This window comes from Eublepharis macularius, chromosome 3, assembly GCF_028583425.1.
Source record: "Eublepharis macularius isolate TG4126 chromosome 3, MPM_Emac_v1.0, whole genome shotgun sequence".
Classification (NCBI taxonomy): Eukaryota; Metazoa; Chordata; class Lepidosauria; order Squamata; family Eublepharidae; genus Eublepharis; species Eublepharis macularius.
The window spans coordinates 100945049-100971878 of NC_072792.1; the positions used below are offsets into that span (position 1 = coordinate 100945049).

At 44.2% G+C, this 26830-nt stretch overlaps 1 protein-coding gene across 2 annotated transcripts in view; it reads left to right on the forward strand.

Moving 5' to 3' along the window:
- GRIK1 (glutamate ionotropic receptor kainate type subunit 1) overlaps positions 1–26830 on the forward strand; it is a 270840-nt gene that overhangs the window by 185436 nt on the left and 58574 nt on the right. For both annotated transcript variants that reach the window (XM_054973686.1, XM_054973687.1), the window contains exon 8: positions 13295–13402. In XM_054973686.1, coding sequence (XP_054829661.1) covers positions 13295–13402 — 108 coding nt within the window. The remainder of the gene's footprint in view (positions 1–13294; positions 13403–26830) is intronic.

Consider the following 26830-nt stretch of genomic DNA (forward strand, 5'->3'; position numbering starts at 1 on the left):
CACTTACAATATACAAGTTCTCCAAACGCAACCTGATTTGTATTGCATACTTTCCCTAGCACATTATCATAAGGCCCCAAAGCTAAAGTCACTGGCAAACTGTGTACTTGAAGCACTCACAAATACATACACACAATATGTGTTGCAGCATCCTGGGATGTGGGTGGACTCTATAAGGATACAGTTTTAGTTAACATGTTGCAAAGAAACGTTTGTCCTACAGTAACTGCAAAATACTCTCTCAGGTCAAACTGATCTACATCTGGAGTGGTTCTGTGAAGAAAAGCATCTCTAGAATTGCCAGCTACTCAGTTTGGTTATGGTTCAAGCTAAAGACTTACGGTTGTTGTGGATTTTCCGGGCTGTATCGCCGTGGTCTTGGCATTGTAGCTCCTGATGTTCCGCCAGCAGCTGTGACTGGCTTCTTCAGAGGTGTAGCACCAAAAGACAGAGATCTCGCAATGTCAAACTGTGACACAGTTTGACACTGAGAGGTCTCTGCCTTTCAGTGCTACACCTCTGAAGATGCCAGTCGCAGCTGCTGGTGAAATGTCAGGAACTACAATGCCAAGACCACAGCAATACAGCCCAGAAAATCCACAACAACCATTGTTCTCTGGCCGTGAAAGCCTTCAATAATATATAAAGACTTACGATTGATCTGATCATTGCTATTCACTGGAAACAAAGATGTAAAATTGATTCGGAATGATGTATGGGCAATATATTTAAAGAAAGTGAAACAATGGTACAAAGATGGGATTTTCAGTGAAAATTGCTTTTGCTTGAATTTGAGATCGATAGACACTCATATTCAATCTATTTTTGTTAAGGTTAATACCCACATTTTGATATTGTAATGATCATTTATCCTGCAAACTTTTTAAAGGAAAGATGAGTTATCTTTAAGAAGACCATACAGTTGCAGGGGTCTCTTGAGAGCAGTTTAAGTTATATTATCTATTTAATGCATCAGTGGTCTGATCCTGTTAGGGCTGCACATGGTCCTGGTCTGATATACCAACAGAGCCAATGGTTTTTTCAGAACTGATAAGGGAGTGTGAGGAATAAATCCCGCTGTCAGATTCCTTTTCAAAATAACTTCCAATGCTATCAATGCTCACTGAATTGGAATTTTCACTTCTCTGTATTTAATTCCTCTTCATCATTTTCTAGTTATGCTTTATTTGACTAATTTGCAATTTGTAGTTAACAGATCTAATTTTGGTTACCTTAGTTGGTTTAAATTTCACTTATATAGTCCTAACTGTTATTGACCAGGCAGTCTTAGCCTTTTCTTGCTGCTCTCCCTTGGCATCATTGGCCTTTGGATTTATTGTAGAACTGCCTTTATCTAGTCGCTGGAAATGTAATTGTCTGACAGTTCTGCAGTTCTCAAATAACTTCTAGGTCTAGTTATCCAAAGATTACTTTTACTATCACCACCACCACCACCACCATCTCTTCTTCTTCTTTTTCTGATATCAAGCTGGATATTTTATCCCGGACTCTAACAGCTGAGTTGGTAGGTCTTGGGAGTTTGCAAATATGGGGGTCCCTCCCTGGGTGTGTGTGTGAGGAGGGGAATAACTTGCAACATAGTTCTGAGAGTGTGGCTCTGACTGAGAAATATTTTCTCCAATGGACAAAAACTTCCTCTCTTTGATGAGGGATTCTTTGGCTCAGGACTCATTGGATCCAGCTTAGTAGAAGACCATCACTAGATCTAACCCTGTAGTTACAGACTGGAGAGAAGCTGCAGGGAAGTGAGAGACAAATGGAGAAACAGATAAATGGAACAGATAAAGCACAGACATTGCCCACACACTGTAAATACAATCCTTTACACAGGCTTATTTTTTTTCTGCTGTGGATGTTACTAAAAATTTTCCAAAAGAGATACATATTAACAAAGTTGTAAAATCTATCATACAACCATAACATTCAGAATGTATAAATGATAAATTATCCCATAACAGGGAACTATGACCGTGTCCAATTACCAAATACAAACATAGGGTCCTTTAGGCAGGCTTATGAGATCCACTTTAGTCCACTGGTTTATGGTAGTAAAATGTTTCAGTTCAGCTTCAGCTCAGCAGATTTGCAAATTATGCAGTTTTTAATGTCAGAATTTGAATTCAAGATTTACACCTAAAGTAAGAGCTAATATTTGACTTCAAAGGTTCACTATAGATTGGTTAAAATGAATGAACTAAGCCAAGACAGACTTTACTGAATTCTGTTGCAAGTCATCTATCAGAAACTTAATTATGGATAGATAACTGCATGACAGCATTCAGATGTTGTCAGATATTGATGGCTATTTTGTTAGATGCTGCCAAATGTTGTCAAATACTGACTGCTATATGTCTGGTACTGTCTATAGTTGATTGCTGTAGCAAAGTCTTTGGATAACAACTACTGATGCTGAATATCAAAAAGTGAAGAATGTCCAGTCAAAGCGTGTAGAGGAGAATCCTGTTTTCAGGTTACATTGAAGTTCCATTTTTGCTGTGTAAAGTGTACACAGGCAAATGAATGCCTTGGAAAGGACAAAAATTTCTTCCCTCCTGCCATATAGAGATTAGATATGTGAGCATTCATATCAGTATCTTAAATCAAAACTCCAGCAAGACAAGTTTGGTAGATTCACTAACTGTGATTGCAATTCCATCGGTATTATGGTTTGAAGAGCACATAATAACGTTATTAAGATATTTATTGATGATGCCACAAGGAAGATAGATATGAAAAAATATTCTTATGGCACTACATCTGGAGGGGTGTGTATGGAATTGGCAATAATTTAGTTTGGTATTTGCCAGAGTTTATTTTTTTTGTTCTATTCATCTTGACTCTGGGTTAAAGGTTCAACTGGCTGAGCCAGTGTGGTAAAGTCAGACTGACCTTTAGTCAGTCAGTCAGTCAGTCTCACTTTACCTCATAGGCTTTTTGTGAAGATAAAATGGAGAACCCAAGTCATGCCTGGGTTCCTTTCTACTGTCCTTTAGACTGTTGGCTCTGTCGTCTGACGTTGAAGTGTTTGCTGTCGCTCCTAGGCCTTGTCTGCCACCGGTTCTTGAAAGGTCTATCAGATCCTGATCGAAAGGAGCACTTGGAGTCTCGAAAGGACTGCTTACTCTTGCTCTTCAAGTCTCGTTTCTTGGATGGCAGGACCTTTTTCTTTTCGGAGTCTTCTACCAGGAATTTATCCAGTGCCTCTCCAAACAGCTTGGTCCCTGAGAAGGGTAATGGCTGCCAGGGGGTCCACATCCCAGTTTCTGAGCCACATATTATGTCTTGCTGTTACACTGAAGCCCATGGCTCTCGATGACATCTGAAAGGAATCCATCAAGGCATCTGCCAAGAAAGCTGTTGTCAAGGCTAATTTCTTGATCACGTTCCTGAACTTCTTTGGCATCTTCTTGCCCGCCTCTACGAGATCTGATGCCCAGGTGAATGCTGCCCTGGTGAACAAGGAACCTGTGGCTGAGGCTCTTAATGATGCTGCAGACGCTTCGAAGTTTTTACGCAGTGCATGCTCAATCTTTTTGTCAGAGGGATCCTTAGGCATGCCCGCTGCGTCCATAGGCAGCACAGAAGTAGTAGCCAAGCTGGATATAGAGTCGTCCACTGCCGGTAGCTTGATTTTCTTTGTTGCACCTTTCCCTAGGGTGTAGAACTTATTGAACACTGACTGCAAGGACTTTGGCCTTGCCGGGTTATCCCACTCTGCCTTTAGTATGCTATGGAACATGGCTGGTAAGGGTATCCCGGTCTGTGGCTGTCCCACTTTGGGTAGAACTCTTTCACTGCCCTGTGGGTAGGACTGGTCTGTGTCCTCTTTCCCTGTGTCCTTCTGGGTAATTTCAAGCACCCTCAGAACCTTTGGTAATAATCTTGAGTATAGTTCCTGAGGAAAAAGCCGGATGTGCGCCGAGGTTGTTGTCTCTTCCTCTTCCTCTGACAGCTCTTCCTCAGTATATGACTCTCGAGTCGAGACTTCAGAGTCAGAATTGAGTTCCTCAGACTGGCTAGAGGACTCCTCTGTCTAATCCTTCTCTTTCCTCCTCTTCTTAGACCTATGATGGGGATCAGACTTTGCCTGCCTTTTGCCTCTGTTAGAGGGCAGTTTCTGACTCCCCTTAGTGGATGGTGTCTGCTTTTCTCTGAACTCTTGCACTACTGCTCTCAGTTCCCTTCTCATCTCACCCCTCATCCAGGCCAGAATATTTGCCTTTGCATCCTGGCCAGAGAGATCTAAGTCATTGTTATCCTGACTCACTCCACTGTGTCAGACTTGTGGCTAGATAACGTTCTCACTCCAGACTACCTCCTGCAATTAGACAACAGTCCATTGTTTCCAAAAGGCTTTTACTGAAGAATTAGTTTATTATAGTCCACGAGCCTGAATACAAAGACCAGGATGGTACATATGCATTGTTACCAATGAAAGGCAAAGCATGAGGAACAGAGTAACAGATCACAGCAGGCCCATCCTCCCCCCGCAGTTCTCAAAACAACCCCTTTGAAGCCAAAAGCGTGGAATCTTCCCAAGGCCGGTTCTTGGTGGAACGTCGGTAGCCAAAACAATCCTTTTCTGTGAGATAGCTGCCTGGGAACCTTGGCACCTGGAAAAGAGCACTTAAACATTGAAAGGATTAAAAATGGAGTCGGTTAAGCAAAGGTACACAAGAAAACAGTCTGGTCCTGACATTCTGCCCCCCCTAAGATGCTCCCCCCCCAGGTTTCTGTGGGTAGCGGGAGTGGAATGCCTTAACTAATCTAGGGGCATGAACATGTACAGAGTTCACCCATTCATCAAACCCAGAGTCAAAGTCCTTCCACCTAATGAGATAAAACAACCGATTTCTTTGTATTTTAGAGTCCAATATCTGTTGAACTTCATAGTGGGTTTGATCATCGATCAGAGTGGGGATTGGAGGTGCACGGGTGTGCCATTGATCAGCAGGAGGGGCTTTCTTCAACAAACTTACATGGAAGGTATCATGTATATGACGAAGATTCTTTGGCAGATTTAGAGCAACAGTCACTTTGTTGATTACTTTGCGAACAGGAAACGGTCCTAAAAATTTCAATGCTAGCTTGCGGCTGGTTTGGGTTGTTTTCAAATTCTTGGTGGAAAGGTAGACCAGATCACCCGGCTGTAATTCCCATTCTGCCGCGCGGTGGCGGTCAGCGTATTTTTTGTAATCCTGTTTGGCTTTGATGAGATGTTTCTTAATCTGCGTCCACTGTTGGGCTGCTTCCCCCCACCATTCGGTGACGTCTTTGGAGGCTGTAGTAGGGGGAGGAAGTGCCTCGAACGGGAAGGGCTTGAAGTGGAAGCCATAGACGATTTTGAAGGGAGTTTCTCCCGTAGAAGCATGCACGCTGTTATTATACGAGAATTCTGCCAAGGGGATCAAATCGAACCAATTGTCCTGTTGAAAATTAATATAACAGCGCAGAAATTGTTCTAATATCTGATTTGTTTTTTCCGACTGTCCGTCTGTTTCTGGGTGATGGCTTGAACTCAGACCTTGTTCAATACCCAGTAGTTGTAAAAGCTCCCGCCAGAAGTTGGCAACGAATTGTCCGCCGCGATCCGAGATCACCTTGGATGGAAAAGAATGTATTTTTACAATGTTCTTTATAAAGATGTCGGCTAACTTTCTAGCCGAAGGAATTGTAGTACAGGGTATAAAATGGGCTTGCTTGGAGAATAAATCGACTACGACTAAGATACAATTGTGTCCCTTGGAGGGGGGTAAGTCTGTGATAAAGTCCATGGAAATTATTTCCCACGGTCGGTTTGGTGTTTCTAGGGGTTGTAGGAGTCCCGGAGGTTTTCCTTTTCGGGATTTGGCGCTGAGACAAATGGGGCAAGACGCTACATATTGTGAAATGTCCTTGCGCATGCCCGGCCACCAAAATTGGCGTTGTACCAAATGAAGTGTTTTTAAGTACCCATAATGCCCCGCTGTGGGAGCATCGTGACAGCGTTGTAACACTTCTTTCCTTAAGCTTTTGGGTACATAGAAGCGATCTCCCCAGAGCCATTCCCCCTGATCGGATTGTTGCAGTTTGTCTTTGGGCACATCTTCCCCCTCCTTTTCCACTTCAGCTTTTAATTTATCTCTCCATCCCTGGTCGGGTTGGGGAAAGCGGGTTGTGCGGCTGCGTGTTGTCACCACGCCCCCTAATTGCGTAGGTGAGAAGACTGTGTCTACTGTTTCTTCCCTTTTGCTTTTGTGCTGGGGCATGCGTGATAGAGCGTCCGCCAAGAAGTTGGTTTTCCCAGGGAGGAAGTTTAATGTGAAATCGAATTTAGAGAAAAACTCCGCCCATCTCAGTTGTTTGGCGTTTAGCCTGCGAGGGCTGCGCAGGGCTTCTAAATTTTTATGATCCGTCCAGACTTTGAACGGATGGCGGGCTCCTTCTAACCAATGTCTCCAGGTAGTGAGAGCCGCTTTTACAGCAAAGGCTTCTTTCTCCCATACATTCCAATTCCTTTCCGATTCTGAAAACTTTCTGGAAAGGAAGGCGCAGGGTTTGAGCTTTTCATCCGCCCCCCGCTGTAGTAGTACACCCCCAATTGCCGTGTCGCTGGCATCGACCTGTACTATGAACGGGCGACTTTCGTCGGGGTGTTGTAGAACGGGCTCTGATACAAACTGCGTTTTAAGGTGATCGAACGCCGTTTGGCATTCCGCCGTCCAAGCCAGTTTTGCACTTGGTTTTTTGGCTTGGTCCCCCTTATCTTTGGTTTTCAACAGTTCAGTTAGGGGGAGTGTGATTTGGGCGAAATTTGCAATAAACTCTCTATAGAAGTTGGCAAAGCCCAAGAAGGATTGTAATTCCTTGCGGGTTGTGGGGGTTTGCCAATTTAGTACTGCTTGTATTTTACTTGGATCCATCTTCAAACCCTCCCGGGAAATACAATAGCCCAAGTAAGTGAGTTCCGTCTTGTGAAATTCACATTTGGAGAGTTTAATAGGTAACTGGTTATTCATGAGGGTGGTTAAGACTCTTTTTACCAGTTCTACGTGTTCCTCTTCAGTTTCTGAATAAATTAACACATCATCCAGATACACCACTACACCTTTATAGAGGAATTCATGCAGTACCTCATTAATCATGGACATGAAAACTGAGGGGGCTCCGGCCAGGCCAAAAGGCATAACTAAGTATTCATATTGGCCGAGTGATGTGTTGAAGGCCGTTTTCCATTCATCCCCCTCTCGAATACGAACGTGAAAGTAAGCATCTTTCAAATCTAATTTCGTAAAGATCTTACCTTGAGCCACGACGTTGAGTAGATCTCTTATGAGCGGAATAGGGTAGGCATTGCTGGAAGAGACCACATTAAGACCTCGAAAGTCCGTGCATAATCTCAAGCCCCCATCTTTCTTTTTTACAAAAAGTACTGGCGCTGCATGGGGACTGTTAGCTGGCCGAATAAATCCTCTTTGAAGGTTGAGGTCGATGAATTTGCGGAGCTCCTCTCTTTCGTTGGGACTCATAGGGTATAGGCGGCCTTTGGGCAGCGAGGCGCCAGGTAAAATTTCCACAGCACAGTCTGTCCTCCTGTGAGGAGGTAACGAGTTGGCTTCTTCTTCTGTGAAGGCTTGTGTGTACGCCCTGTATTGTTTGGGTATTAGGTTGATTTCTTCCTGGGAGAGGAGAGCCGGTTCGGTTGTGGTCGGATCTTTTCCCCAATTTTGATCCCACCGATGACTTTTGCATGACTCATGGGTGAATATGATGCTTCCCTCTGCCCAGTTGATGTAGGGATTATGATCGCATAACCACCGGCTTCCCAGGATCAAAGGGTACTTTGCGGTGGCACTAATAACGAAAGATCTTTTTTCCCAATGTTGCCCCATGCCTGTGATGATTGGCATGGTTTCTGTAGTCACTGGATTCATGTTAGTGCCATCCATTTGCTCGAAAATGACCGGTATGTCTAATTCTTTGACAGGGAGCACTAGTCCGTTTACCAAGGCTGGTGCAATAATGTCTCTAGAGCAGCCCGAATCAATGAGGGCTTGTACCCGGATGTGCATCTTTCTGTCAGAATTCACTAAAGTCACTGGTATGAAGAGTATGGACCCATACGGTCGGTTCGGAACTGGAACTGACTGAGGTTTGATCTACCGTTTGGGTCCTTTCACGACAGATCCATTTCGTTTCCCGAGGAGGGGCTTTCTGGATTCTCCCCTCCCGCCATCGCCGTTGGATCATATTCCATAACTTCTTCCAGTTCTAGCCCCCTCTCAGGGGGATTTCTTCTTGGCGCTCCCCTACCTCTTGCCGTTCTGGGGGCTGGGGTAGGGCGCGGTGGCGCCGGGTAGGCAGCGGGGGCTGGGCGTCTGAGTTGGAGCAGAGGTCTTTGCACAGGCCGATAAGGACATTGCGCTGCAAAATGACCACTTTGTCCACACTGCAAACACAATCCTTGTTGCCATCTAGCATCTCTCGCTCCACGGATAGCGTAGCCAGCCCCCCGGTTCCCTCGAGCAGGAGTGGAGGAGCGTCTTTGGCCCGGAGGTTGTTGGTGTTGCTCCACCAAACGAACTTCCATCAGACGGTTTTCTACTTCACAGGTCAATTGTATCCACCCTAACAGCGTAGGAGGATTATCTTGCATTAAAGCCCTGTCCAGCAATCTAGGGTTTAAACCCTGTTTAAACATGATAATCTTGGTGGATTCCTCACACCTTGGGCATTTGGCAGCAAGTTGTCGGAATTTGGCGGCATAGTCTCTAGCCGACATGCTGCCTTGCCTGATAGCCTGCAATTCTGTCCGGGCTCTGGTTTCTTCTAGGGGATCCTCATATTGAGCTCGGATTGCGTCTACCAGCCCTTGGAGTGTATCTAACTCAGGGGCCCCCACGTTATACAGTCCTACATACCAGTCAGCTGCTTTGCCTTGAAGACGTGACCCCAGATGTTCGATTTGACTAGCTTCACTTCCGAAAAGATGCCCCCAACGATTAAAAAATTGCACTACTTGTACTAGAAAAAATCCCAATTTGGAAGGGTCCCCATCGAACGTAGCATCCAACTTGACCCAACCCATCGGGAGGTCTTGTCGAGGGGCCGGTGCCGGCATTGGATAGACATCGAGTGGGCCGAGGGGTTGTCGTGGAGCTGGCGGCATCTGTGGTAGAGGTTGCTGCGGGTGCGGTTGCGGCTGGCGCGGTGGAGGCACTCCCGGAAGCGGCTGGGGGGGGTCCTCTCGGCATAGGTCGCGTTGGCCGACCGGGTGCTGGTTCCCCTCTAGGCAGCGGCTGATGAGGGGCCGGCCGTAATGGTAGCGGATGGAGAGGTAACGGATGGAAAGGTACCGTATCCCCTCGAGGCCCTGGCGTTGGTCCCGTCCCTGGTATGCTTGGCGGTTGGTTCGCTTGCGTTGTAGGTGGAGGGGCTACCGGCTGGTCCGCTTGCGTCGTGGTTGGAGGGAGAAGCGGAGCCGCCGGCAGTAGCGGTTCTCCTCCGCCGTTGGTAGGAGTGGTGGGACGGGGATCTCCCGGCTGCGGCCCGTCACCCCCTCCATTGGTCCCATCGTCAACTGGTCCGACCGGTTGGTCAGGATGGGAATCATCTGGACACGGGTTATCTGGGCCGGGTCCTTCTCCGGTGACCGAGTCCTCATCTCCCGTCTCTGGTGGCTGCTGCGGCCAGGGTTGAATAGGACCCCCCGGCCGAGGTAGGAGCGTTTGAAGGTTGGCCAAACTCTGACTGATGTCTGGTAATCCAGCGGGCCGATCACGACCGCTGTCCCCCGCAACTAGCACTGACAGCAGGTGGACGGCACTAGCCAAACTTTCTTCCATATTTATGAGTCTGTTTTCCAAAAGCTGCACTCTATCCATAGTTTCTTCCCCCTCAGCAGCTCCGGCCGTCTGCGAGGTTTGCCTAGTTTCAGTCCGCGATCCCGTGGTGAGCGTTTGCTGCCAAGGCAAGGGTGTCTCGTCTCCTCGCTCCTCTTGGGACCTCGCGGCTAAAACTCCTTTTGTCAGGCCGGTGATTGCCGAAATCCCTGAGTCAATGGCTATCATTCTGCTCTGCAGTTGCACCCACTGGTGCTCACTTACTTCTTGTTGCCCCGACCACGGGGCGACTTCCGCATAATCCCAACTCAGGGTGCCACGGCGGGACGTGTCCCACTCCGATTGTTCGGTCGACCTATTCCAATATAGCCAAGGTTGATCACCGGTTTGCTCGGGGATGGATTCCAGGCTACGCCGACTATCCAGCTGTAAATGCGTGAACATCGCGCTGGCCCTCCTATCCCTCGTTTCCCTTGGTCTCGCACCCCACTGTGTCGGGGTAGGCAGCGACAGCAGTGGGAGAGCTGTGGCCCGAGGCTGAGTATCAGCCCTGCTTGGAGCAAGGGTATAGATCGTTGTAACCGAGGAGTTATTCTCCCTTGGTGCAGGTATTTGAGAGTCCGAGCCTTGAGAGCCGGGAGAGGCATACGGGTCAAACAAAGGATCCCTGACAGGGACAGCTTTGGATTCCGTCTTAGGCATTGGAAAATTTGATTGGTAACAAAATGTCAGACTTGTGGCTAGATAACGTTCTCACTCCAGACTACCTCCTGCAATTAGACAACAGTCCATTGTTTCCAAAAGGCTTTTACTGAAGAATTAGTTCATTATAGTCCACGAGCCTGAATACAAAGACCAGGATGGTACATATGCATTGTTACCAATGAAAGGCAAAGCATGAGGAACAGAGTAACAGATCACAACAGGCCCATCCTCCCCCCGCAGTTCTCAAAACAACCCCTTTGAAGCCAAAAGCGTGGAATCTTCCCAAGGCTGGTTCTTGGTGGAACGTCGGTAGCCAAAACAATCCTTTTCTGTGAGATAGCTGCCTGGGAACCTTGGCACCTGGAAAAGAGCACTTAAACACTGAAAGGATTAAAAATGGAGTCGGTTAAGCAAAGGTACACAAGAAAACAGTCTGGTCCTGACACACTGGGGCCTTGCACTGATTGCGGGGAGAGGGGTGAGCTCGGGGTATCCATACTGCTTAAGGCTCCCTCTGCTGTTCCTACTTCACTCTGCCCTGCCTTGGAAGCCATTCCCACCAAAATCTTCCCACCTAAGGGAGAGACAAAATGGCACTCATTCAGAGGGCTATAGGGAGGGAAGAAGGGGATAGTGGGGGAGGAGGCAAGGGATGAGCCTGAGCGCTGCTAGCGACTCCCTGGGGGCCATTCCCAGCACCCACTGGCTCACTCTCTCCAAAGGCTCCAGGGGCAGAAAACCCTGTGTGGTTGTGCCTTGCTCCCTTAATGGCCCCCGCCAGAAACGCAGCTCCTTACTTTCTGCCAGGGGGCTGGATCCACACTCAGGCACTGTTGCCGCCATTGCCCGTGCACCCAGAGCACCGGAGGTTGCTTTGGGCCGGCTTTCTGAATGCTGGAGGACGCGTTGTTATGCGCACCGCCGCCACGAGCGCCTGCAGCCTCTCTCGCGCGCCGCTTTTCAGCACCACTTTTCTGTCCGCTTTCCCTGCGGCTCCCGAGGTGTGTGTGTGGGGGGGGGGGAGCAGGGTAGGAAGGACAAGCCTTTCCTTTTTCCCTTTCCCCTCGCACCGCCGCAGTTCTCTGACTTTCTTTCTTTTCTTCTTCTTCTTCTTTTTTGGGAATTGCTTTGCTCACTGGAGCAAGCCAACATACAACCCTGCAAGAGCAGGGCCAGAAAAAAATGGAGATCCAGGGAGGAGCCCCTCCTACTTGGGATTGTTAAGCCAAACTGACCCTGCACAAGAGGAGGAGCTACTTCTCATGAGTCTGACTGACCCACTCCTGGACCATGGGAGAATGAGCCTGCTCATCTACCCCCCACACTTTGAGATTTGACCAGACCATATTGCTCATTGCGGCAGGCTTGCAAAGTTAGGTGCATTATTCACTGGGCATGGCAGGACCAGGCCAAGCCTGCCCTTTGCTGTGTAAGGTGAAAGAGCATGGTCTGGATGCATCACATGCTGGGTTGTCCCTTGATGTGGCGGGTGATGTGGCAGGTGAACAGAGCAACCCCGGGCCACATGCATCCCTCACCATGGCAGGCTAGCAAGTCTAGGGTGGGGCTGGGTGTGTCCCTTGCTGGCTGAGGCAAAGCCAGGCTGAACCTGTCCTTTGCTGCGCTGGGTGACTTTGAGCACAAGTAAAATCTGAGTCTCTTCACAAAAAATGACATAACCAATGGAGCTGCATGGCACGTACCATCATATCTTACAACAGTCCTAACAGTCTGTTATAGAAAGGAAAAAGCCACAAAGTCTTATCTTCCAAAAATAAGCTGTCACTTGGTATTTACAGTCAACAGTGGCACAGATACCCTTGCTTTATCCCCTGACTGGTAAAATTTGCAGCAGGTGGAGAAAATTTTTATTTCATATACAATATCAAGACTGCGATTTGCTTTGGTAAATAAATGTTTATTATCTGTCTGTCAATATATACACATCCCTACATGGCTGCTCTGAACTAATTGAAGTATGTCAGTATTAGGGGCCATGAGGAAAGGAAAATGGCCTTTTTACTTCCTTCCAAAATGTAATTAACTTTTACAAATGAAACAGATATTTTCATGGTCTGTGAATCTACATAGCTACTTAATTGTGCAGCAATATCTGTTTTCACATGCAATGTTTACAGATATTTAAAATCATTTCCAGTGACATTCTATCATAAATGTTACAAAATAATATAAAAAACAAATGGCTTTTACAAGCAATCTGTAAATTCCACTGGACCCCTGCACACTAGCTCATGTCAGAACCGACTGACTTTAAATAAATTTCAAAGAGGGAAGGCCCCCGGCTGCAGACCTAGGAACTAAGATTTTTTTTATGGTGGTGATGCTCATCAGTACTGAGTACTAGGATCTTTTCCTGGACTCTCCCAAGTCCTGAGGATGGAACTGGTAGGAATTAATACAATGTCTTTAAAAGCTAAAAAAAAAATTCCGAGTGAAAGGAAGGACCATGTACTCTACCCTGAGTTTCGTTAAGAAAAAATAACGATATAAATAAACTTATTGAAGGCCAACATTTGAATGTTGTTGCTACTATCCATGGAAATACTAACCAAGACTTATACATACTTCATTATTACATACAGGTAAAGTTTTGAGCTTTTATTATTAACCAAATGCGCATTTTATTTTGAGTATTTGAGAGAATGCCATTATAACAAAATTATGCATTAGTCGTATGAAGCTAAGCCTAAGCATTAAACTAAGGCAAATCTTCTTTTTCTCTCTAGGCTAGATGGGATGGTTTGACAGGACGCATCACCTTCAACAAAACAGATGGCTTAAGAAAGGATTTTGATTTGGACATTATTAGCCTCAAGGAGGAAGGAACAGAAAAGGTAACCAGTTTGGGAGCACTGTGCTCATGCTGTGAGTCAGATGGTACAATTGGCATAGCTGTACATAGTCTTAGGGAAAAACACAATGAAGTAAAAACACATGCAGACAACAATCTATCTAGAACTTCTCCAATCATTGAAATGAATATGACCTGTGGTAAGGCATGGGTTTGAGCAGCAGGACTTCTTGATGGTTGCTTTTTCTTTCTTAAAATGTTAGGGATATATTTTTTAAAATTGGTAAATGGTTTTTGTTATATTTTATAAATTAAAATAAACCTTGCTTTTAATATAGAGTAGCAATCTTAATACTCCAGTCCAAATGGAAGCCACATGTGTACACAAACAACATGAGAATCATATGCTCAAATTGGTACCACGCAGACAATTTTCAGCACACTCTAATATTGCGCTAGCAATCTGTAAGTGATCTTTCAGTCAAACCTGCTATCTTCCAAACAGCTTATTGGCAGTTTATTTTTATGTGGCCATGTGCATGAAATCAACTAGAAATCAACTCACACACAACTGGATCAGGGTCACTTTTTCCAATATAAGAATAACTCACATCTACAACTCTATTGTAATTTAACAACTAATGTACTTTCCCAGCTACATGAAGTAATGGAGTCACCCCCATGTTGTAAGTGTACACGTTTTGAGTTTTTGTAGGAACTGTGATAGTCCCAGCCAGCATAAACGGCAGGTCCAGCATAGCTGAGGAACATCCTCTCCCCAAAAGATATTTTTTCATTATCACAAAATGGTGTACAAGGCTTTGTGCAGTTCCAAATGTTCTGTGTCCAAATTCGAAGGAGCTCTTTGACACAGCTAAAGGTTTACATAACAATTATTCATCTACGGTCTTCCTGTGCAGTCCCACATGGGACTGCACATGCGCAGGCCTGCCGATACCGGAGATTTTTATAGCTCTAAACCACTAGGGGGCGCTCTCACCTCCAAACGCGCATGCGTGGCCGCTTTCCCGCCGAAACGGCTTTTAAGAGGCGGAGCGCCCCTCTCATACCCTCAGTTTCTTTTTTGCTGCCGATCGTTGAGATTTACAGCTCTTCCTTCGTACGCGATGTGAGACCTGCGATCGCAAAATGACAAGGTCGGATGGTCATTCTGTTTGTTTATACTGCCTTGGAGAAACGCACAATACTCAAGCGTGCAAACATTGCCGAGCGTTTACCTCCAAGGCCAGGGCGGAACGAGCGGATCGCCTGCATGCCTCCCTCTGGCAGCGTACGATGTCTATTGAGGATCCCCCACCAAAATCCTCTTCTACTCCATCCACGCCCTCTCGTCCTCCCCCAGAGGCATCGGGTTCCAAGACTCCATGCTCCCAACCGTCTCTGAGTCAATTGGAGTCGAGATCCGGGAAAACAGCCCCAGCACGGAGTTCGTCAGAACCAACCACTTTGGTTCCGAGACCTTCTCGGAGTCGACCTCCTTCGACCTCTTCGACCGTTCAGACTTCACCTAGCCATGGAGCCCGTGGAAGTAAGACTCCCTCGGTTCCAAGGACGACCCCACCAGCTTCTCAGGAGACATTGGATTCGAGGACCTTGGATCCGACTTCGAAGTCGAAAACAGGAACCGATCCTGAAAAGAAAAAGAAAAAACGTAAACACTCCAACAAACATGACAGGGCGGTGTTGGAGAGCCTGATTGCTGCTCCCCCGTCGGTTCCGATCGAATCTGTTACTGCCCCTTCGGAGAGGCACGAGGAGTCAACTGACCGCCCTTCTTCTAAGACCCCTTCTGCAAGGGTGACCCAGGAAGAAGATGTGACTCCGATCAAGAAGCCCCCTACACCATCGGGTTGGCCTCGATCAGCTTCTTAAGAATCGGGCTCGGTTTGTTCTGTGAGGAGTCGACAGAGTCGGTCTGATCATCGGAGAAGCCCTTGCTGCTACCGGAGCCGTTCCAGGGATAGTCGGCGTTGAGATGAGCCAGTTACCCACTACAGAGAGGGCTCGTACTATTCAGACCGACAGTACAGAGGGGTCTCGTTGTCCCCTTCTTTTAGAGCCGGTTCCTACACTGGATATGGTCGAACACCTTGTCTGTCGGAGGTGGTGTCTCCTCGGATCCGTGCTCGATGCAGCGAATCCCCGCTATCGGATTCACCTGAGAGGGAGATTGGGCCCTCGGAAGAAGCTTCGCCCACCAATGATTATCAGGCCTATAACGAACTTCTGCAAAGAATGGCTAAGGCTTTGGACTTGGAAGTTACATCAACTGAGTCCAAATTCACCGATAAAATACTGCAACATATTTATTCGGGGTCGACACCCTCGATCACTTTTCCCCTTATTGAGGGTTTCACTGATCTTTGGAAGAAGTTGCACACTAGACCTGCGTCTGCTACGGTCACTAATAGGAAAGTGGAGAGTCTTTATAGAACCAAGGATGATGTACACTCGTTCCTTGCAGTGCACCCGCCCCCGTCCTCACTTGTGACTGAGGAAATGCAGGCTCGACCTCGTCAGGGCTCGATGTCGGCTCTGGCTGACAGGGATAGCAGAAGAATCAACGCCATGGGCAGGAAGCTGTACACTTCTGCAACGTTTGGCATCAGGGTTGTGAATTACGCAGCTATGATGGCAGCCTACCAGATTTTTCTATGGAAGAAGGTGGCGTCTTTCCTCCCGAGGATTCCCGAGGAACAGCGTACTCTACTTCGAGTTATACAAGAGGAGGCTGTTCGCCTGTCTAGGCATCAGATCAATGCTGGTAGGAGTATGGCGGACACTTCCGCCAGATCCCTTCTCTCAGCTGTGGTGTTGCGCAGGTATGCTTGGCTTCGCACAACTGCCCTTCCTGCGGAGACGAGAAATAAGGTGGAGGATTTACCCTTCGAGCGCACCACGTTGTTTTCTGAAAAGACTGATGAATATCTGTCCAAAAAGAGGACTGATCGCTTGACTGCCCACTCGTATGGGGTCCTGCACCAGGCCCCGCAACAGTCTTCTCATCCATACTACCGCTCCTTCCAGCGTGGCAGACAACACCGCTACCACCCCTATCAAGGTTATGCTTACCAGCCTCACAGAAACTATCAGAGCCCGCAGTCTGCTTTTCCTAGACGGAGGCAGGGCCAGCGTCCTAAGCCTGGTTCCCAACAGCATCAGGCCAAGGACCAAAATCAAGTGCACAAGCAATTCGGACAATCACAGGGACCTGACCCCACGTTTGGGGACAGGCTTAGTGCATTCTTGAGTCCGTGGTGTTTGATTTGTTCAGATGTTTGGGTTCTTTCTATAATCCAGTTTGGTTATAAAGTTGAATTTGTTGATTTACCTTATTTACGTCTCCCTGTCTTTTTTTCGGACGTTCCATAATCTGAGATCTTAGGGGAGCTTTCTGCTCTATTACAGAAAGGGGCAATAGAGGAGATTCCTGTTGACTCAGCTGGGTTGGGATTCTGTTCCAGCCTGTTTCTGGTGGAAAAGAAGGATGGTGGGCTACGACCTATCCTGGACCTTAGGGGCTTGAACAAGTTTATACGAAACCGTAAATTTAAGATGGTTACCCTACAAATGGTGTTGACCTTACTGCCCCTGCAGTCTTGGTTTGCAGTCCTGGATTTGAAGGATGCATACTTTCATATTTCTATTTTCCCTGAACATAGGAAGTTTTTACGCTTTGTCTATGACCAATGAGTTTTTCAATATAGGGTTTTACCCTTTGGGCTAGCCACTGCACCTAGGGTATTTACTAAGTGCATGGCAGTGGTTGTGGCTCACTTGCGCCTTCAGGGCTGTCGCATATTTCCATATTTGGATGATTGGCTCCTGGTTGGCGACGCTGAGACGGATGTGTCTAATCAAGTGTTTCTCACGCTGACTTTATGTCTGCGTTTGGGACTTTTTGTTAATAAAAAAAAGTCTAAACTGATTCCTGTATGCTCCATTCAGTTCATAGGTGTAATCTTAGATGGTGTAAGAAATGCAGGCTTCTTGCCTGTGGATTGTGCATCTAAGATCAAGAGACTCATTTCTACCCTTAAAAGGTGTCGTTTTCAGTCCGTCCAGTTTATCCAGACACTGTTGGGTTGCATGGCCTCTACAACTGCGGTGGTCCCTCTGGCCAGGTTATTTATGCGGCCTCTCCAACTATGGTTCAATTCGGTTTTTTCACCGGGCCGTGATTCTCAGAATAAGAGGCTGTCAGTCCCTGGGGGGAGGGGGTGTCCGCTTTAGACTGGTGGTTGGAGGATGCTAACCTGTTTAGAGGTGTGGAGTTCGGACAAAGTCACCTGTCTGTCACTTCTGATGCCTCCCTGTTTGGCTGGGGGGTTCACTGTGCAGGATCTTATGCTCATGGTTTGTAGTCTGAGTCTGAACGTAAGGAGCATAATAATATTCTTGAGTTGAGGGCAATTTTATATGCGCTGATCTCCTTTTCAGATGCTGTGCAGAACAAGTCCGTCCAAGTCCTGACAGACAACATGACGGCGATGTTCTATGTCAACAAACAAGGTGGCACTGCGTCTGTGGCGCTCTGTACCGAGGCGATGAGGCTCTGGAAGTGGGCCATAGATCACGCTGTGTGGCTGCATGCAGTACACATTCCAGGGGTGGAGAATTCCATGGCGGATCACCTGAGCAGGCTCCACAGGGGCAACCACGAGTGGTCCCTCCAGGACAAGTATCTCGCCCCAATCTTCTCCAGATGGGGGACCCTGGATCTGGACCTCTTTGCGACAGTGGAGAATCGCAAGGCCCCATGTTATCGCTCCAGAGGAGGCGTAGGCCCAGAATTACGTGGGGACGCATTTCAACTAGATTGTTCGGGTCCCCTGTGTTATGCCTTTCCCCCGTTCCTGCTTCTGGCCAGGGTCCTCAGCAAGATCCAGAGAGACAAGGCGTCAGTCGTCTTGGTGGCCCCTTATTGGCCGAGGCAACCCTGGTTCCATTCTCTCCTGAGTCTACAGACTCAATCGGTCAGTCTCCCGGTGGTTCCAGACCTCCTGTCCTGCGAGGGGGTGCTTCACCACGACATCGGGAGACTCAAACTGACAGCTTGGCTGATCAGACCGGGGGTGCCTTTTCCTCGGCTGTGACTCACGTTTTACTAAATGCTAGGCGTCTGTCTACGAGGCAGTCCTATGCCCTTAAGTGGGATAAGTTTTCTGCCTGGTGTCAGCAGAGGGATTTGGACCCTTTTCTGTCCTCCCTTTCTGATATATTGGAATTTTTGTGGGAGGTGAAACAGAAGGGATTGGTCAATACTTCAGTGAAGGTTTATCTGGCAGCTATTTCTGCCTTTCACCCTCTGATTGACAGGAAATCTGTATTCTCCCACTATTCTGCTAAATTATTTTTACAATAATTTGTTCCCCCAAATTCGGGCTCTGGTTCCACAATGGTCTTTACCCCTGGTTCTGAATCGTTTAATGTCCAAGCCGTTTGAGCCATTGGCCTCCTGTCCGTTACGTTTTTTGTCTATGAAGGTGGCCTTTCTGGTAGCGGCCACTTCAGCTAGGAGGGTGGGGGAGTTAGCAGCGTTATCTTGTGAGCCCCCTCATCTGAAACTGCACCCCGAAAAGGTTGTTCTTCGAACCAAGGTTGAATTCTTACCTAAAGTGGTATCTCATTTTCACCTGTCTCAGGAGCTGGTGCTGCCAGTTTTCTTTCCGGTCCCGACCTCAGAAGCAGAGAAAGCTCTCCATTCCTTAGATGTCAGCAGGGCCATTCTGTTCTATTTAGATAGGGTGAAACCTTTTAGACTCGATTCTAATCTATTCATCTGTTTTGCGGGACAGAATAAGGGCAAAAGGGCCACGCCTCAGACTATCTCAAGATGGGTGGTCCAGACTATACTAACTTGTTACACTGCTGCTAACTTGCCTTGTCCTTTGGAGGTGAATGCCCATTCTACCAGGTCCCAGGCGTCGTCAGCGGCTGTCCTCAGAGGTGTTCCTCTTCATGACATCTGCAGAGCGGCGACGTGATCCTCGGCGGATACCTTTGTGAGGCATTATGCGCTGGACATTCTAGATAGAAAGGAGACAGTGGTGGGCACAGCAGTTCTACATTCCATCTTTGAGTGATGCGTTGGCATCACCTCCACCCAGGTATTAAGCTTTGTAATCTTCCCATGTGGGACTGCACAGGAAGACCGTAGATGAAAAACAGGTTTTACTTACCATAACTGTTGTTCATCTAGGTCTTCCATGCAGGCACACATGCCCTCCCTCCTTCCCTGCTGACTCTCTTGGTACTTACCTTGTAGGGGGTGGCGAAAGAGGAACTGAGGGTATGTGAGGGGCGCTCCGCCTCTTAGGAGCCGTTTCGGCGGGAAAGCGGCTGCGCATGCGCATTTGGAGGCAAGAGCGCTCCCTAGTGGTTTAGAGCTATAAAAATCTCCAGTATCGGCAGGCCTGCGCGTGCGCAGTCCCATGTGTGCCTGCACGGAAGACCTAGATGAACAACAGTTATGGTAAGTAAAACCTGGGGTTTTTTTTGTTCCCTCCTGCCTTTTCCCTCCCTGCCTTTTTTAGCTTATGCTGAACCAAAAAAACATTGCTACAAAAGCCTCTATGTTTTTTTAAAATAAATTTATTACACATTAACTTAAAACATAACCATACAAAACCCAAAATATAACAATTCCTAAGGAGTTCCATACATCTAGAAATTCAATAGCTCTTGACAATGAATGTTAGAAGAAACAATTTCTTTTTCCTGCAAAAATTGCACAATAGGAAACCATATTGCTTGGAAATTTTTTCAATAGGCTTTCAAATTCTGAATGCCTGTAGAGCAATCCACTTTACCCAATATAAAATGGTTCCAGATGGAGTCGTACCAATTTTGTAGTGAGGGCCCTTTCTTATTTCTCCATTTCTTGGCAATCTCTATCCTAGTAATTGCTAACAAAGTTGTTATTGTAACCAGTTTGTTTTTATCTACTTGTTTTAACAAATCTATTTCTAGAAAAATATTTTCTGGATTTCTTGGCATCTGTTGGCCCACTATACTTTCTATTTGCCAATAAGACTTTATTCCAGAACCTTTTAATGGTGGGGCAAAGCCAAAAACAATGTAAAAAGTCTCCTGTCTGTCCACAACCTTTCCAACTTTTTAAGTTCAATTTTTTTTAAAAAAAAATTAGCAATTCTCATTGGAGTTAAATAGCTTCTATGTAATATCTTAAATGACTTAAATGAGTTAAGGTGAATTGTTAAAATTTTAGAATTAAAACTTGGGGCCTTCCATGCTTTTTCAAACTCCTCTTTGGAAATTCTACCTTCACAATCTGCAATCCAAGCTCTTTCAGCTGTTATAATAGGTTTATTACATGTTGATAATAGTACTTTATAGATCTTAGAAAGGAGACCTTTACAGCCTCTCTCAGTTTGCTTAAATAGTGCTTCTAGAGCAGTTAAAGGCATTGCCCAATTTCGCACTATACCTAGGGTTTCTAGAATATGTCTAATCTGATAGTAATTTAACCAAGATATACTTCCTTGAATTGCAGCCTCTATATCTGGTTTGGAAAGGATTTGACCATTTGAAATAAAATCCACCAATCTAACAAAGCCTTTAAGGTACCATCTTCTAAAAGGAGAATTCCCTTGAGCAGGAGGGAACCAAGATTGATTGGCATAAGAGGCATATCTGGAGGTTAAGGGAAGAAGTTCACATCTATATTTATCCCAAATTTTCAAAGATATCCTTAAAAATTGATTTTTTTGGACTAGGGGCGTTCTATCCGTTGGTAAATTCCAAAAAATTTCTAGAATTGTACATTTGTCACAAAAGGCCTCTTCAATATGTTGCCAGTTTGTTTGTTCATCTGGATTGAACATAATTACTCTAAGCAGTGCCATTAATATGGCAGCTTCATAATAAAGTTGCAAATTTGGAAAATTTAGGCCACCTTGTGCTTTAGGGTTAGAAATCACACTGAATTTAATTCTCGGGGGTTTGTAAGACCAAAAAAATTCTGTCATCGAAGATTACCATTTAGATATAGATTTTTTAGGAATAGGTATAGGTAAAGCCCCAAATAAAAACATTTAGGTAATATAAAACTCTTAATTATTTGCAATCTATCAGTTTGTGAAAAGCCCTGTTTATGCAACTTTTTCAGTTGTCTTTTAGTTTCCTTATGTATTGTTTCAAAATTAATAGAAATTAAATCATTAAGATCCAATCTAGTGAAAAAAGCCTCTATGTTAAATGCATTTGGATAGTGCGAATTCTTTTCACATTTTTTTTTACTTTACCCAAAGAAAAACATTGTCCCAAAAACCTTACTATGAAATGCATTTCTGCTATTCAAACCTTGTGTTTTTTTTTCAGAACAACTACTGGTGGGATTGCATTGCTTCTTTTATTTCCCCAAAGGCTCTGATGCATCTCTGGAATTTCGCAGCATTCCATGAGCTTTTTTTGTAAAAAAATCAGTCTTTGCTCAGCTCTGCTGGACCTGAAATTAGTAACCATTTAGATGATTTGTAAATTCAGTTAAGTGATTCAGCAATTTGGTGATTCAGACTAAAAATAGACTTCAACTAGCAGCATCTGCTTATATTCAGAATTTTGTTTAGATTATGATAAATTTAGAATTCTTGATAAAAAGTAAGCATTTGGGGGGGCATTCAATAACTATGTTTGTATTTGGCCACCAAATTATATTTCAAGATAGGGCAGTTCACTCATCACTAAAGGAGATTACCGTGGAAGAAATGAATTATAGTCCATTTCCTCATGGTCTAAAAATAGTGTGATACTCACAGAAGGTTGCCAGCTTCCTTGACACCATCCGTTTACAAAACACCACAAATCACATTGTGGCATTTTGTAAATTGATGGTTTGATAAAGAAAGAAAATGTAGTATACTTATTTGCTCTAAACTGACAAATTTAGCTTGGATGATTTAAATTTACCTTTTTAAATATAAACCAAACGTTGATGATTGGTTCTATCCAATAATCTTCTATTCACAGGAAGCTGGCAAAATTCAGACAGTCCTTTTGACCTCAGCAGTCTATGTCTATTAATAACCACCCTCAGATATGAATGTCTGTTCTCTTTTGATTGTAGACATAAATGGCCATGCGCATCTGATTTGCATGCTACCTTTTGCAGGTGGACCTACTCACACATAATGTATATTAATATAAAAATACAAGGTTCTTCTGACCTGGATGGTCCAGTCTAAACTGATATCATCAGATCTCAGAAGTTAAGTAGGGTCAGCACTGGTTAGTACTTGAATAGGAGACCTCCAAAGAAGACCAAGGTCACTATGCAGAGGCAGCCAAGGGCAAACCATTCTGTATTCTCTTGTCTTGAAAACTCCAGCAAGGGTTGCCATAAATCAGCTGTGACTTGATGGACCTTTACACAACACACATCTTTGCAGAAGGACCATATTTTGTTAATGAACAATATGATAACACCTGTTAATATTGTTAACCTCTATGCTAATTATCCATGTTTACACACTGCAAAAAATATGTATTTATCAGGCTATGGATATGATTTTTTTCTTAGGGTGCATTACCCACATGTGAGGGATTTCTGTAGACCTCTCCACCCCCATGCTATGTTCCCATGAGCATTTTTAAAGTGAAAGTAACTTGACTGAACAGGGGAGGGGAGCTGAGGGGGAGAAGCATGACATTCCTCAGACTGTCTGATATTCTGTTTGCACACAATCCTATGTTTGCACAGTGAGGGGTAATGGAAAAACAGGGCTCTGTAAAGTCTTACAGGAACCACTCTGTTCATGGGCATTACACCTGTATGAGAAAGGATCTAATGCATAAATCCTTCATATTGGTTTGGGTAAACTTTCATATTAGACATCACACAAGCGAAAAAGTCCAACATAGCAATATTTTATGAGGACAAGCTTGAGAATTCTATAAACTGTAGAGCTACCTATATCTGCTGTTTGATACATCAACATAAATAGCGTGTCCTTCTTAATAACATGTCTTGAAAAGCCAAGATTTCTTTTTACTTGAAAAGCTGTGGAAAACTACCCAGAAAAACTCAGCTGACTTTACAACATGAATCACGAAGCTATTGAAGCTCTCTGAAGTGTTATGATGCCAGCTAAGTTATCCTATGATAAGCCTGTTGTTACACTGTGAAACTGGCTTCTTTCTGTACTTCAGGAAAGGAAAGAAAGATGCTGAGACCCAGTGCAGGGAATCCATAATGTTATCCATAAGCAGTCTGTGGTTTACTGAAAGAAAGGGGCCTGCAGTGAGAAGAGATGAGGCACTGAATTCATTCTAACATACGAAAATTTCTAATTTAGATAGATGAAAGGTCAGTACTACTAATTCTTAAACACAATAATGTCTTGATCCTGCAGTAACTAGTTTAGTAAATTTTTATATTGTTAAAATGAAAATGCTAAAACTGTACATCAGAATAGATTGTCCTTTCATTTTTAATGAAGCACTGTTTTGTGTTTTCTGTCCTTTCCTACATTAAGGCTGCTGGTGAAGTTACTAATCATTTATATAAAGTATGGAAGAAGGTTTGTATATAGACAAATAATGAAAGAAACCTTCAGGCTGAGTCTCAAAACAACTCTTCCTTGAGGTTTCAACAAATGGATCTCAATTTGCAGTTTAGCGACAATAGTCTTTGTTAGAATGTGTTTTGCTGTGTGGAACATGATTAACCTTTGCATTTTATCTAGACCAGTGGTGCAATTCTAGTCTATAGAAGTCGCATACAATGTTTGCTATTGATCAGACTCTGAGTTAGTACTTCTTATAAAAGAGTTTAATTTAGGAGCAGTCCTGCTATTACTCCAATCCAATCACAATGTGATTTATGCATATGTAATAAGTTGTAGAAGTTAAACCATAACATTTTGCAATGATATGAAACACTGGATTAAGCAGCAGAGGAATCAGTGGCTTGGATCCCATTTAAATTTATACAGGTGCAAGGAGGTCTACTTTCACTGATCACCTTGCCTATGGGAGACCTCCAACTTCTCCCAACCTATTCCTGGGGTTCCCCATTCCCCCCACTTCACAGGGTAATATGGGCTTTCATAGGAAGGTGAATGGGTTAAAATCATCTCCCCCTCCTGCATCTGCAGACGTGTGCAAAAGATATGACCCAATATGTTTTAATAGTCTTAATTTGTATTCATTTTTAAAGATATTAAATAGCTTCTGAGGGTTTTTTGTTGGGCTTGTGCATACACTTCTACCTATTCCCCATCACTTATTGCATTGAGGGCATTGGAGGGTTTAAAACATGTTCCTGTTAAACGCAACATACAAATGCAATTGCTGGGGTTAACCAGCGTTAGTTCCCCCCTTGAAAAAATTAAGGAGAAACTGGTTCGAATTCTGATTTGTGGTTGGGAGAACTAACTCTGGTTAACTTGTATACCTATATTAATACATCACAGGTAATTTGAGTGTTTTAAACCAGGCTTCCTTTGTCACAAGAAGCTGAGGGTAGGGGGTAGGAGTAAGGTATCCGCATATGTTGGCAACAAGCTGGGTTTGTTGACTTAATGTAATATCTGAATGTAGTCATAGCATACTTATTTTAAAGCTTACAATAACTCTTTCATCACCTTAACAGAATGCCTAGTTATTATGCATCTTAATATGTTGTACACTGTTGTACACTGCATTTATCGTCTATAAATAGCTAGGTAATTATCAAACTTGTAATAACAGGTTCATAGAACTAACTTGTTTCTTTTTTCACCTACTTCTAATTATATTAATTTAATCCAAATTCCAATAAATTCAGAAAATTAGTTGTATGCTTTGAATTTGTCACTAAACTGCAATAAATCTTTTAGAGTCACCCTAGTAACATGATTCCTTAGTGTCATTTTTTTCAATGCCCTTCTGAACTTTCTCATCACTGTAAAGTTTTTCCTCTAAGGCTAACATATAGTGCATATGTCTATATATTGTGATTATGCAGTTCTGTTTTTTTGTACGAATGCTTGCAACCCCATTGTCAAAAATTTCAAGCACAATATAAGTGCACTAGGAAACACAAGAATCTGTGCATCCGTAATAGCACAAGATACACAAAAATCCCTGGAATTTCCAGTCTCAGATTCTCAAGATTGAGAAAGACTGGGATTTGTAAGCTGCTGCCGGGCAGGTTCAATAGCTTTTGACAAGGTAGACTGTTAAGTTTCCTCAATATATGCAGCAAATCTTACATTTTATAACTGCTCAGAGAAAAAAATGTGAAAACATTAATAGGATGTCATCTTTCCCAAATAAACCTAAATTATAATATTTCATTTATTTTAAAACCGATATTGCTGAATTGATGTCCTTCTGACAGTTAATAAGTGAAGGTACATAGTAAGAAACTAAAAATATATCATTGTTATTCCACAAGCACTGAAGCACAAGCAAGGAATAGTTTGTTTAAAGATGAAATTAGCAATGGGTCCTAGGGCGCTCAAAGAATAAGTTGTGCCCAATACTTCCAAGTATATTTCTGTAATCTTCAAAATGGAGACAAAAATGAGATCTCAGGGGGCTGAAGGCATTACAAACTAAGTAATTAGTTGCAAACATTGGTGCTGTGGTTTGTTGTAGCTTAAATTATTGGTTCATTCAGAATGGCAGTTTTTCAAAATGACTCACATGTTCATCAGTTGAACACCATAGAGTTCTGAAAACTTTCACATCACCTAATACCACTTCAAATGAGGCAGTTCACACATTCAGCTGAAGTCAACTCAGAAACAAAGGTGGTCCTTGACCTTTTTAATTTATAATCTGAAAGGGCCTCTTTAGGGATCCATATTGACTGCAGATATTCTTTTTTATTTAATTAACAAAATTTATATCCCATCTTTTTTATCATTAGGGCCATTAAAGCAGCTAACAAATTAAAACATACATAATAAGTACAGACCTTAAAAACTATTAAAACCAACAAAACACCCAGAGCTAAAATACATATAAAATATAAAAACAACAATCAGAAAGGGCAGAAAGGAGGGATCCCAGAGTCTTTACCCTCTGGCAAAAGATGGCAACAGAAGGGGATGATGATGGCTTGCCAATGTTTGATTTCAAGACAATGTCTTTTTAGACTGGGTGATATCTAGTGGGTGATGGGCAGAGCCTAGAAAATCCTTGCAGGAGATTAGTAAACTGCAACAGAACCTATTAGGGCAGGGATGGAGATTACTTAGTTGGATCTGATGACTCAGTTCTGTCAAGTTGACTATAATAAACCCATTCTGCTAAGTCTTATTTCAGTAAAATAGGACTTTCTCTGGTGGAAGCTCCAACCATTTTTCAGGCCGTGATCCTGGTTACAATAATAGCCAGTAAGTAACCCTAACAGAAGCCCAGAAAGTATATGGAGAACATCTTATTTGGAAATCTTACAAACATGTTTATCTGACAGGCTTTAAAAGCAGTCCCTCTGGAA